Source organism: Protopterus annectens, chromosome 4.part0 (assembly GCF_019279795.1).
Source record: "Protopterus annectens isolate FY-2018-M chromosome 4.part0, PAN1.0, whole genome shotgun sequence".
NCBI lineage: Eukaryota > Metazoa > Chordata > Ceratodontiformes > Protopteridae > Protopterus > Protopterus annectens.
The window spans coordinates 932325856-932340540 of NC_056733.1; the positions used below are offsets into that span (position 1 = coordinate 932325856).

Genomic DNA, 14685 nt, shown 5'->3' on the forward strand with positions numbered 1-14685 from the left:
TCCAGAGTCTGGGGAGTCTCTGGGTCAGGAACCTATCCCTCCAACATGTTTTGTTTATTGTGATGACAAGGTTTAGATCCCTGGAGCGTGTAGCTCTGAGGGATTGGGATTTCTTTAAGTGTAGCATGTCCAACAGCTCTGGGTTTGACATGGCCTTGTATGTTAAGCAGAGATCGCCTCTGAGTAGACGATATGCGACAGAGTATAGCTGGAGTTTTTTAAGGCGGTCAGCATAGGGCATCTGCTTTAGGCCTGTGATTCTTTTAGTGAGGTATTTCTGAGGCCTTTCCAGTTGTTGCAGATGTCTTGAGAGGTACATACCAAATGGGGCGTTGTATTCTATAATGGGTCTAATGAGGGATGAGTACAGTGGGACAATGACCTCCTTTTTCTGGATGAAAAGCCCTTCGTGATGAGGTGTGCCACATAGAAGGATTTCCTGACTGTTGTGGCGATGTGGTTATCGGTTGAGACCACTATCCACCTGTGTCCCTAAGTCTCTTATCACACTTTCTGTGTTTAGTGTACTGCCACCTATATGGTAATTCATGGATACATGTTTTTCCCAAAGGGATGACAATACATTTCTTGGCATTGAGCTTGAGCCCATGGCTCTGGCACCAAGCATCTGTTTCTGTAAGGCCCTTTTGTAGAGTATCCACATCATTTGGGGATTCAGTAATGGCTCCCAGTTTGCAGTCATCTGCAAACTTTGTTAGCCAGAGTCCCTTAGTGTTGACCTGTACTTCAGAGAAGTAGATGCCAAACAAGAGTGGCCCCAGGACTGAACCCTGAGGTACTCCACTTGTCACTTGTCTGGAGCTGGATTTGGAGTCGGCTACTTTTACAGTGTGGGTTCTATCAGTAAGCCATTTAGCAACCCATTGGGTGACATAGGGATTAATGCCCAACTTAGTAAGTTTATCTATGATTCCAGAGTGGGGGATGGTGTCAAAGGCCTTGGCAAGGTCTAGATAGGCTGTGTGGACCACCTTACCCTTGTCCATGGCTCTGGAGACTGATTCAAAGAAGTCAATCAGGTTCAGGAGACAAGATCGGCCCTTCACAAACCCAAACTGGGTGGGGTCCAGTGTTTGAAGGGTGCCAATGTCTTTGTTTATAAGTTCCATGATGGGTTATATGTAGGTTATAAGTTCCATGGGGTTCAAGAACTTTTTGGTTACCATTTGCTTTAGTAAAGTCTGAGTCGGATCTGTTGAAGAATGAAAATGGACAACACGGATGGAACTTTATGGTGAGTATATAACTTAATTTTTTTATATTTGTTGAATGAGTTTTACTGTTAAATACATTTTTATTTTTGTGTATTTTGGTATCCCTTAAATTTTTTACTAGAACAGTTTACAGTCCTGCCTTTCTTATTAATTATTTGTAGATACTGCACAAGACATTGACAAATGAACTTGGATTTATTTTTCTTTTCACAGGGTGGCGTATCTTCTTCATACTTACACTTTGGACCATTCTGTACGACTGCTGCTTACCATTGCAACGTCGGATACATCCGTAAGTTGATTTTCGAGGAATTACATTTGAAACATAATTATGAGTAACACAGTGTTGGAGTCTTCCACGGATTCTAATAATCAGGGCTGTCCATTACAGAGCACTCCTGTGGGGACACTGAGCTATATCCACACATGTTTATTAACACAGTGTTGGAGTCTTCCATGAATCGTAATCATCAGGGCTGTCCATTACAGAGCACTCCTGTGGCACACTGAGCTATATCCACACGTTTATTAACACAGTGTTGGGGTCTTCCACAGGTCCTAATCATCAGGGCTGTCCATTACAGAGCAAACCTGTGCGCACCACACTCAGCTGTATCCACACATGTTTACTAACACAGTGTTGGAGTCTTCCTCAGATCCTAATCAACAGGGCTGTCCATCAAAAAGCACTCCTGTGAGCACCTAACTCTGCTATATCCACACGTTTATTAACACAGTGTTTGAGTCTTCCACGGATCCTAATCATCAGGGCTGTCCATTACAGAGCACTCCTGTGGTCACCGCACTCAGCTATATCCACACATTTATTAACACAGTGTTGGAGTCTTCTGCAAATCCTAATTACCAGGACTGTCCATTATAGAGTACCCCTTTGCGCACCACACTCAGCTATATCCACACATGTTTATTAACATGTGTTGGAGTCTTCCACAGATTCTTATTATCAGGGCTGTCCATTACACAGCACTCCTGTGGGGACCACACTCCGCTATATCCATATGTGTTTATTATCCCAGTGTTGCAGTCTATAACAGATCCTACTCATCAGGCTGCGCATTACAGAGCACCCCTGTGCGCACCACACTTAGCTATATCCACACGTTTATTAACACAGTGTTTGAGTCTTACACAGATCCTAATCATCAGCGCTGTCCATTACACAACACTCCTGTGGGCAACAAACTCATCTATATCCACACATGTTTATTAACACAGTGTTGGAGTCTTCCACGGATCCTAATCACCAGCGGTGTCCATTACAGAGCACTCCTGTGGGCACACTGAGCTATATCCACACATATTTACTAACACAGTGTTGGAGTCTTCCACAGATCCTAATAATCATGTCTGTCCATTACAGAGCACTGCTGTGGGCACACTGAGCTTTATCCACGTTTATTAACACAGTGTTGGAGTCTTCCATGGATCCTTATCATCAAGGCTGTCCATTATAGAGCACTCCTGTCGGCACACTCTCAGCTCTATCCACACATGTTTATTAACACAGTGTTGGAGTCTTCCACGGATCCTAATCATCAGGGCTGTCCATTACAGAGCACTCCTGTGGCCACCACACTCAGCTATATCCACAAATGTTTATTAACACAGTGTTGGAGTCTTCCACAGGTCCTAATCATCAGGGCTGTCCATTACAGAGCACTCCTGTGGTCACAGCACTCAGCTATAGTCACACATTTATTAACACAGTGTTGGAGTCTTCCACAGGTCCTAATCATCAGGGCTGTCCATTACAGAGCACTCGTGTGGTCACCACTCTCAGCTATATCCACACATGTTTATTAACACAGTGTTGGAGTCTTCCGCAAATCCTAATTATCAGGACTGTCCATTACAGAGTATCCCTTTGCGAACCACACTCAGGTATATCCACACATGTTTATTAACGTGTTGGAGTCTTCCACGGATCTTTATTATCAGGGCTGTCCATTACAGAGCACTCATGTGGTCACAGCATTTAGATATATCCACACATGTTTATTAACACAGTGTTGGAGTCTTCCACAGACCCTAATAGTCATGGCTGTCCATTACAGAGCACTCCTGTGGTCACTGCATTTAGCTATATCCACACATGTTTATTAACACAGTGTTGGAGTCTTCCGTGGATCCTAATCATCAGGGCTGTCCGTTACAGAGCACTGCTGTGAGCACCTAACTCAGCTATATCCACACATGTTTATTAACACAGTGTTGGAGTCTTCCGTGGATCCTAATCATCAGGGCTGTCCGTTACAGAGCACTGCTGTGGGCACACTGAGCTTTATCTACAGGTTTATTAACACAGTGTTGGAGTCTTCCACAGGTCCTAATCATCAGGGCTGTCCATTACAGAGCACTCCTGTGGTCACCACACTCAGCTATATCCACACATGTTTATTAACATGTGTTGGAGTCTTCCACAGATTCTTATTATCAGGGCTGTCCATTACACAGCACTCCTGTGGGGACCACACTCCGCTATATCCATACGTGTTTATTAGCACAGTGTTGCAGTCTATAACAGATCCTACTCATCAGGCTGCGCATTACAGAGCACCCCTGTGCGCACCACACTTAGCTATATCCACACGTTTATTAACACAGTGTTTGAGTCTTACACAGATCCTAATCATCAGCGCTGTCCATTACACAACACTCCTGTGGGCAACAAACTCATCTATATCCACACATGTTTATTAACACAGTGTTGGAGTCTTCCACGGATCCTAATCACCAGCGGTGTCCATTACAGAGCACTCCTGTGGGAACACTGAGCTATATCCACACATATTTACTAACACAGTGTTGGAGTCTTCCACAGATCCTAATAATCATGTCTGTCCATTACAGAGCACTGCTGTGGGCACACTGAGCTTTATCCACGTTTATTAACACAGTTTTGGAGTCTTCCATGGATCCTTATCATCAAGGCTGTCCATTATAGAGCACTCCTGTCGGCACACTCTCAGCTCTATCCACACATGTTTATTAACACAGTGTTGGAGTCTTCCACGGATCCTAATCATCAGGGCTGTCCATTACAGAGCACTCCTGTGGCCACCACACTCAGCTATATCCACAAATGTTTATTAACACAGTGTTGGAGTCTTCCACAGGTCCTAATCATCAGGGCTGTCCATTACAGAGCACTCCTGTGGTCACAGCACTCAGCTATAGTCACACATTTATTAACACAGTGTTGGAGTCTTCCACATGTCCTAATCATCAGGGCTGTCCATTACAGAGCACTCGTGTGGTCACCACTCTCAGCTATATCCACACATGTTTATTAGCACAGTGTTGGAGTCTTCCGCAAATCCTAATTATCAGGACTGTCCATTACAGAGTATCCCTTTGCGAACCACACTGAGGTATATCCACACATGTTTATTAACATGTGTTGGAGTCTTCCACGGATCTTTATTATCAGGGCTGTCCATTACGGAGCACTCATGTGGTCACAGCATTTAGCTATATCCACACATGTTTATTAACACAGTGTTGGAGTCTTCCACAGACCCTAATAGTCATGGCTGTCCATTACAGAGCACTCCTGTGGTCACTGCATTTAGCTATATCCACACATGTTTATTAACACAGTGTTGGTGTCTTCCACAGATCATGATCATCAGGGCTGTCCATTACACAGCACTCCTGTGGGGACCACACTCCGCTATATCCACACGTGTTTATTAGCACAGTGTTGCAGTCTATAACAGAATCCTACTCATCAGGCTGCGCATTACAGAGCACCCCTGTGCGCACCACACTTAGCTATATCCACACACGTTTATTAACACAGTGTTTGAGTCTCACACCGATCCTAATCATCAGCGGTGTCCATTACACAGCACTCATGTGGGCAACAAACTCATATATATCCACACATGTTTATTAACACAGTTTTGGAGTCTTCCACAGGTCCTAATCATCAGGGCTGTCCATTACAGAGCACTGCTGTGGGCACACTGAGCTTTATCCACATGTTTATTAACACAGTGTTGGAGTCTTCCATGGATCCTAATCATCAGGGCTGACCATTATAGAGCACTCCTGTGGGCACACTCTCAGCTCTTTCCACACGTTTATTAACACAGTGTTGGAGTCTTCCACAGGTCCTAATCATCAGGGCTGTCCATTACAGAACACTGCTGTGGGCATACTGAGCTTTATCCACATGTTTATTAACACAGTGTTGTAGTCTTCCATGAATCCTCATCATCAGGGCTGTCCATTATAGAGCATTTCTGTGGGCACACTCACAGTTCTATCCGCACGTTTATTAACACAGTGTTGGGGTCTTCCACGGATCCTAATCATCAGGGCTGTCCATTACAGAGCACTCCTGTGGGCACCACACTCAGCTATATCCACACATCTTTATTAACACAGTGTTGGAGTCTTCCGCAAATCCTAATTCTCAGGACTGTCCATTACAGAGTACCCCTTTGCGAACCACACTCAGGTATATCCACACATGTTTATTAGCATTGTGTTGGAGTCTTCCACAGGTCCTAATCATCAGGGCTGTACATTATAGAGCACTCCTGTGGGCACAGTCGGCTATCTCCACACATGTTTATTAACACAGTGTTGGAGTCTTCCGTGGATCCTAATAATCAGGGCTATCCATTACAGAGAACTCCTGTGGACACCTTACTCAGCTATATCCACACATGTTTATTAACACAGTGTTGGAGTCTTGCACAGGTCCTAATTATATGGGATATCCATTACAGCACCACACTCAGCTTTATCCACACGTTTAACACAGTGATGGAATCTTCCACAGATCGTAATCATCAGGGCTGTCCATTACAGAGCACTCCTGTGGGCACACTGAGCTTATACCCAAACATGTTTATTAACACAGTTTTGGAGTCTTCCATAGGTCCTAATCATCAGGGCTGTCCATTACAGAGCACCCCTGTGTGCACCACACTCAGCTGTATCCACACACGTGTCTTCCACAGATTCTAATCATCAGGGCTGTCCATAACAGAGCACTCCTGTGGCCGCACTGAGCTATATCCACACATGTTTATTAACACAGTGTTGGATACTTCCAGGGATCCTAATAATCAGGGCTGTCCGTTAGAGTACTCCTGTGGGCACCAAAACTCAGCTATATCCACACGTTTATTAACACAGTGTTGAAGTCTTCCACAGATCCTAATAGTCATGGCTGTCCATTACAGAGCACTCCTGTGGTCACTGCATTTAGCTATATCCACACATGTTTATTAACACAGTGTTGGAGTCTTCCACAGATCCTAATCATCAGGGCTGTCCATTACAGAGCACTCGTGTGGTCACCACTCTCAGCTATATCCAAATATGTTTATTAACACAGTGTTGGAGTCTTCCGCAAATCCTAATTATCAGGACTGTCCATTACAGAGTATCTCTTTGCGAACCACACTCAGGTATATCCACACATGTTTATTAACATGTGTTGGAGTCTTCCACGGATCTTTATTATCAGGGCTGTCCATTACAGAGCACTCATGTGGTCACAGCATTTAGCTATATCCACACATGTTTATTAACACAGTGTTGGAGTCTTCCACAGATCCTAATAGTCATGGCTGTCCATTACAGAGCACTTCTGTGGTCACTGCATTTAGCTATATCCACACATGTTTATTAACACAGTGTTGGTGTCTTCCACAGATCATGATCATCAGGGCTGTCCATTACACAGCACTCCTGTGGGGACCACACTCCGCTATATCCACACGTGTTTATTAGCACAGTGTTGCAGTCTATAACAGATCCTACTCATCAGGTTGCGCATTACAGAGCACCCCTGGGTGCACCACACTTAGCTATATCCACACACGTTTATTAACACAGTGTTTGAGTCTCACACCGATCCTAATCATCAGCGGTGTCCATTACACAGCACTCATGTGGGCAACAAACTCATATATATCCACACATGTTTATTAACACAGTTTTGGAGTCTTCCACAGATCCTAATCATCAGGGCTGTCCATTACAGAGCACTCCTGTGGGCGCCAAACTGAGCTATATCCACACATGTTTATTAACACAGTGTTGGAGTCTTCCACAGGTCCTAATCATCAGGGCTGTCCATTACAGAGCACTGCTGTGGGCACACTGAGCTTTATCCACATGTTTATTAACACAGTGTTGGAGTCTTCCATGAATCCTAATCATCAGGGCTGACCATTATAGAGCACTCCTGTGGGCACACTCTCAGCTCTTTCCACACGTTTATTAACACAGTGTTGGAGTCTTCCACAGGTCTTAATCATCAGGGCTGTCCATTACAGAACACTGCTGTGGGCATACTGAGCTTTATCCACATGTTTATTAACACAGTGTTGTAGTCTTCCATGAATCCTCATCATCAGGGCTGTCCATTATAGAGCATTTCTGTGGGCACACTCACAGTTCTATCCGCACGTTTATTAACACAGTGTTGGGGTCTTCCACGGATCCTAATCATCAGGGCTGTCCATTACAGAGCACTCCTGTGGGCACCACACTCAGCTATATCCACACATCTTTATTAACACAGTGTTGGAGTCTTCCGCAAATCCTAATTCTCAGGACTGTCCATTACAGAGTACCCCTTTGCGAACCACACTCAGGTATATCCACACATGTTTATTAGCATTGTGTTGGCGTCTTCCACAGGTCCTAATCATCAGGGCTGTACATTATAGAGCACTCCTGTGGGCACAGTCGGCTATCTCCACACATGTTTATTAACACAGTGTTGGAGTCTTCCATGGATCCTAATCATCAGGGCTGTCCATTACAGAGCACTCCTGTGGGTACACTGAGCTATATCCACACATGTTTATTAACACAGTGTTGGATTCTTCCGTGGATCCTAATAATCAAGGCTATCCATTACAGAGAACTCCTGTGGACACCTTACTCAGCTATATCCACACATGTTTATTAACACAGTGTTGGAGTCTTGCACAGATCCTAATTATATGGGATATCCATTACAGCACCACACTCAGCTTTATCCACACGTTTATTAACACAGTGATGGAATCTTCCACAGATCGTAATCATCAGGGCTGTCCATTACAGAGTACTCCTGTGGGCACACTGAGCTTATACCCAAACATGTTTATTAACACAGTTTTGGAGTCTTCCATAGGTCCTAATCATCAGGGCTGTCCATTACAGAGCACCCCTGTGTGCACCACACTCAGCTGTATCCACACATGTGTCTTCCACAGATTCTAATCATCAGGGCTGTCCATAACAGAGCACTCCTGTGGCCGCACTGAGCTATATCCACACATGTTTATTAACACAGTGTTGGATACTTCCACGGATCCTAATAATCAGGGCTGTCCGTTACAGAGTACTCCTGTGGGCACCAAAACTCAGCTATATCCACACGTTTATTAACACAGTGTTGGAGTCTTCCACAGATCCTAATAGTCATGGCTGTCCATTACAGAGCACTCCTGTGGTCACTGCATTTAGCTATATCCACACATGTTTATTAACACAGTGTTGGAGTCTTCCACAGATCCTAATCATCAGGGCTGTCCATTACAGAGCACTCCTGTGGTCACCATTCTCAGCTATATCCACATATGTTTACTAACACAGTGTTGAAGTCTTCCACAGATCCTAATCATCAGAGCTGTGTATTACAAAGCACTCCTTTGTGCACCAAAGTAAACTATATCCACATATGTTTATTAACACAGTGTTGGAGTCTTCTACAGATCCTAATAGTCATGGCTGTCCATTACAGAGCACCCCTGTGCGCACCACACTTGGCTATATCCACACACGTTTATTAACACAGTATTTGAGTCTTACACAGATCCTAATCATCAGCACTGTTCATTACACAACACTCCTGTGGGCAACAAACTCATCTATATCCACACATGTTTATTAATACAGTGTTGGAGTCTTCCACGGATCCTAATCACCAGGGGTGTCCATTACAGAGCACTCCTGTGTGCATCACACTCAGCTATATCCACACATTTATTAACACATGCTTGAGTCTTCCGCAGGTCCTAATAATCAGGGCTGTGCATTACAGAGCACTACTGTGGTCACCACACTCAGCTATATCCACACATGCTTATTAACAGTGTTGGAGTCTTGCACAGATCCTAATTATATGGGATGTCCATTACAGCACCACACTCAGCTTTATCCACACGTTTATTAACACAGTGATGGAATCTTCCACAGATCGTAATCATCAGGGCTGTCCATTACAGAGCACTCCTGTGGGCACACTGAGCTTATACCCAAGCATGTTTGTTAACACAGTTTTGGAGTCTTCCACAGGTCCTAATCATCAGGGCTGTCCATTACAGAGCACCCTTGTGCACACCACACTCAGCTGTATCCACACATGTGTCTTCCACGGATTCTAATCATCAGGGCTGTCCATAACAGAGTACTCCTGTGGGCAAACGGAGCTATACCCACGCATGTTTATTAACACAGTGTTGGATTCTTCCACGGATCCTAATAATCAGGGCTGTCCATTACAGAGAACTCCTGTGGGCACCAAAACTCAGCTATATCCACACGTTTATTAACACAGTGTTGGAGTCTTCCACAGGTCCTAATCATCAGGGCTGTCCATTACAGAGCACTCCTGTGGTCACCATTCTGAGCTATATCCACACATGTTTACTAACACAGTGTTGAAGTCTTCCACAGATCCTAATCATCAGAGCTGTCCATCACAAAGCACTCCTGTGCACACCAAACTAAACTATATCCACACATGTTTATTAACACAGTGTTGGACTCTTCCATGGACCCTAATCATCAGGGCTGTCCATTACAGAACACTCCTGTGGGCACCACTCTCAACTATATCCACACATGTTTATTAACACAGTGTTGGAGTCTTCCACAGATCCTTATTATCAGGGCTGTCCATTACAGAGCACTCCTGTGGTCACAGCACTCAGCTATATCCACACATGTTTATTAACACAGTGTTGGAGTCTTCCACAGATCCTAATCATCAGGGCTGTCCATTACAGAGCACTCCTGTGGGCACCAAACTCCGTTATAACCACGCGTTTATTAACAATGTTGGAGTCTTCCACAGATCCTAATCATCAGCGCTGTCCATTACATAGCACTGCTGTGGGCACCACACTCAGCTATATCCACATGTGTTTATTAACACAGTGTTGGAGTCTTCCACACATCTTTATTATCAGGGCTGTCCTTTACAGAGCACTTCTGTGGGCACCACACTCCGCTATATCCACACATGTTTATTAACACAGTGTTGGAGTCTTCCACGGATCCTAATTACCGGGGCTGTCCATTACAGAGCACTCCTGTGCGCACCACACTCACCTTTATCCACACATTTATTAACTCAGTGTTTGTGTCTTCCGCAGGTCCTAATAATCAGGGCTGTGCATTACAGAGCACTACTGTGGTCACCATACTCAGCTATATCCACACATGCTTATTAACACATTTTGGAGTCTTCCGCAGATCTTGGTTATCAGGGCTGTCCATTACAGAGCACTACTGTGGGCACCACACTCAGCTATATCCACACGTTTATTAACACAGTGTTGGAGTCTTCCACAGGTCCTAATTATCAGGGCTGTCCATTACAGAGCACTCCTGTGGGCTCACAGAGCTATATCCACGCATGTTTATTAAGACAGTGTTGGAGTATTCCACAGATCCTAATTATCAGGGATGTCCATTACAGAGCAGTCCTGTGGGCACCATGCTCAGCTATATCCACACATGTTTTTAACACAATGTTGGAGTCTTCCCCAGATCCTAATTGTCAGGGTTGGCCATTACAGAGCACTCCTGTGGGCACACTGAGCTTATACCCAAACATGTTTATTAACACAGTTTTGGAGTCTTCCACAGGTCCTAATCATCAGGGCTATCCATTACAGAGCACCCTTGTGCGCACCACACTCAGCTGTATCCACACACGTGTCTTCCACGGATTCTAATCATCAGGGCTGTCCATAACAGAGCACTCCTGTGAGCACACTGAGCTATTTCCACACATGTTTATTAACACAGTGTTGGATTCTTCCACGGATCCTAATTATCAGGGCTGGCCATTACAGAGCACCCTTGTGCGCACCACACTTAGCTGTATCCACACATGTGTCTTCCACAGATTCTAATCATCAGGGCTGTCCATAACAGAGCACTCCTGTGGGCACACTGAGCTATATCCACACGTTTAGTAACGCAGTGTTTGTTTCTTCCACGGATCCTAATAATCAGGGCTGTCCATTACAGAGCACTCCTGTGGGCACCAAACTCAGCTATATACACACGTTTATTAACACAGTGTTGGAGTCTTCCACATTAATCATCAGGGCTGTCCATTACAGAGCACTCCTGTGGGCACCAAACTCAGCTATATCCACACATCTTTATTAACACAGTTTTGGAGTCTTCCACAGATCCTAATCATCAGGGCTGTCCATTACAGAGCACTGCTGTGGGCACACTCAGCTATATCCACACGTTTATTGGAATCCACCTCTTCCTTATCAGGAATACACCCTTCTCACTTACATAGAAAGAGAGGTCTCAAAAGAGAAGGGTAGAGCCCTCATGCCTCAGATTTGTGCTGCTGGTTTATACACCTTTACTAACAGTCTCTTGATTATTTCTTCCTTTTCAAAAACTTTTGAAATATAGTTTACTCAGTGCTTTGCACATTGACAAATTTCTGTACTTTGATTTTAGTTTAACGATTCATTATTTTTGTTTTTTAAATGCAATTGTATTATTATTAATTTCAAGAGTGGTTATTACTATCCCGGTTTTGCTGTAGACAGGAAATCATTCCCCACCAATCCTGTCCAGTATACCATATGAGAAAAAACACCTTACTGAAGTCTTTTAAGATTTATTCCATGTCATAACTTTGTTTGAATGCTGCTTTGTTCTTATTCTCGTCTGCATTTCTTCCCCCCTTGGTCCTTATAATGAAGTGCACCATCTTTAGTAGGATTATTTCTTTTCATAGAAGAAATATCTTATTCCAGTATTTTAGCAGAGTGTCAGTGTAGGTAGTTGAAAAATGCCATTCATGCTTGGGAATGTGGAGTCCTGCACCTTTTATCTTTGAACTTCAGTAGACAACTTGTTGATAAAAGACGTATCAGCATATCTATTGAATCATCATTAAAACTTTGTATATCAAGTTTTCTTGTCGTGTGAGCGATGGTCCTGTTGGCCAGTCTGGGCCCTTGAGCATACAGTGACCCTGTCTTCTATCATTGCTGCTTACCCATTAGCCAGTTATTCATTTGCTGAAGACCAGGATTCACTGGTTACTCCCCCAGAGATGGTACTGATTTAGAAAGTATTTATAGTGTAATCTGCTCTTTCTTTCAGAAGGCATTCTGAAAAGCAGCTTGCAACTTCTCCATGGCAGATGGATGTAGGAGTCTTGATCTCCCAGTGGGAGCCCATATCTTTCTGTTTTCTTCAAGGGACTGTCTGTCTCCTCTCTTGAAATTCCAAAGTTCATTAGTGCCTTGGATTGGTGGTAAAGCCCTGAAGGTGGGTGTTGACTAAGCATACATGGCCATTAGACTAAAATAGCCTTGAAACTATTATGAATCAACTGTCTTTCTCTTGAATACGCCATCCAAAGAAAGATTTTGAGTAGAAGGAAAGGGAAGAACATTCGGGGCCATTCCCTATTTTTTCACAGGGTGTCATGTTCAGGCACTGTACCCTGTCTTCCCAAAGATTCTTAGAGTGACAAACCTTCTATGAAAGCTTGGTTAGCAGCTGGGCTTCTGTGACTGTTTAGATGACCATGCACAGGAGTTTCAGATCTGAACCCATAGTAATTCCTCCTTTCCTCCTTCCCCTAAACCTACCCGGAGGACCCTTAACCAGGTTCTAGTAGTGGAAGTACTTCCCCTTTAGTGTACTATTTTATGGAATAACACACATTAGCTAAGTCTACCTGCAAGGCTTCTGTCAAGCTCCAAATGGTTACAAAGACCACCAAAAATTCCCATCCCCTTTTAAGGTATTTCTTTATGGGACAGCACACACAGGAGCGGTCATTGGTGTCATCTTAAGCCCATTTTGTTAAATGGTCCTCTCTACCTGTCTTAGTGAAACATTTGTCCTCTCTGCCTGTGCTTACATACTTCTAGTCACACCCCAATCTCAAGCCATTCAGCCCCCCATAAAACCCTTAAACTATTTACAGTTAACGCCTAGATTCTTAATAATAAAATATCTCACTTTTAAGTTGGCTAAACCACAACCAACTTGACCACTTTTCCATCTCCAAGACATGGCTCAAACCCCACATCTCTGACTCTGAAATCCTACCCCTTAGATTTCAAGCTCTCTGCTTAAATAGAAAAGGTGGAGGCATTGCCTTAATATACTCCAACCTTCTCTCTATTATTCCTTTCCCAAATCCCATTCCTCAGTTCCATAATGCAGAACTAGTAGCAGGATTATTAAAAGTGAATAACCATAAAAGCCTTTGTTTCATAGCTCTTTATATCCCACCCGGAAACAACGCCACAACCCTCGAAGAAATTCTCTTATGGGCCTGAACTGAAATTAACCTTGAGACCTACATACTAGGTGATGTAAACATAAACTGAAACAAAATCAACAACTCTACTCCTTCCCTATCTATCAATCTATTCAAATATACCCAAGTAACCCACTCTATTCCCAGACCCAATAGAACTAATCCCCCAGGATCCACTCTTGACTGGATCCTAGTAACACATCCAAATAAAATTGCTAACTCTGGTACCATCCCCAACTCTATTAGCGACCACCTCCCAGCTTTCATCCGCCGAGCAACCTCCTTTCCCCTTCATCAACATCTATACATTCACACACGTAACCTCAGTAACTTTGACCCCTATGCTTTCTCAAATTCCCTCAAAAAATAAATTGGAATCTTCTAAAAACTCTCCAACTGGACAAAGCCGTCGCCTTTTTCAACTCCACCTTCCTAAATGTTCTTAACTCCCAAGCTCCACCAAGAACAAAAAGAATAAAAAACAATACCTAAAGACACCAAATAACTTGTACATCAAAGAGACAAATCCTGGAAACTTCACCAAAAAAAAAAATAAACTCCCCCAAACCATTCTTCAATATAAACAAATCCGCAACCTGGCCAAAAAAACAAATTATCAAAGACAAAAATCCTACTACATTAAACTACAGTCCAACTACACTAAAAACCCGAGACAATTCTAGGACTCCGTTAACTGACTTCTCACTCCAAGCACCAAAAACAGTCCCTGCCCTGACCCCAGCAAATCTGATGTGGAAATAGCCTCTCTGTTCATCTCTTTCTTTATCAACTCAATATCGGAACTAACCAAGACCTTCCCTAACAACAACCCCTCCCCTGACATCTTCTCTCATCGATGGCCTTCCC

General features: G+C 43.7%; 1 protein-coding gene across 1 annotated transcript in view; it reads left to right on the plus strand.

Annotated features, from left to right (window-relative positions):
* Positions 1–14685, plus strand: part of KNTC1 (kinetochore associated 1) — a 3090908-nt gene that overhangs the window by 2360401 nt on the left and 715822 nt on the right. Inside the window, exon 53 of the mRNA XM_044068909.1 lies at positions 1449–1527. Within this exon, the coding sequence (XP_043924844.1) occupies positions 1449–1527 (79 nt within the window). The remainder of the gene's footprint in view (positions 1–1448; positions 1528–14685) is intronic.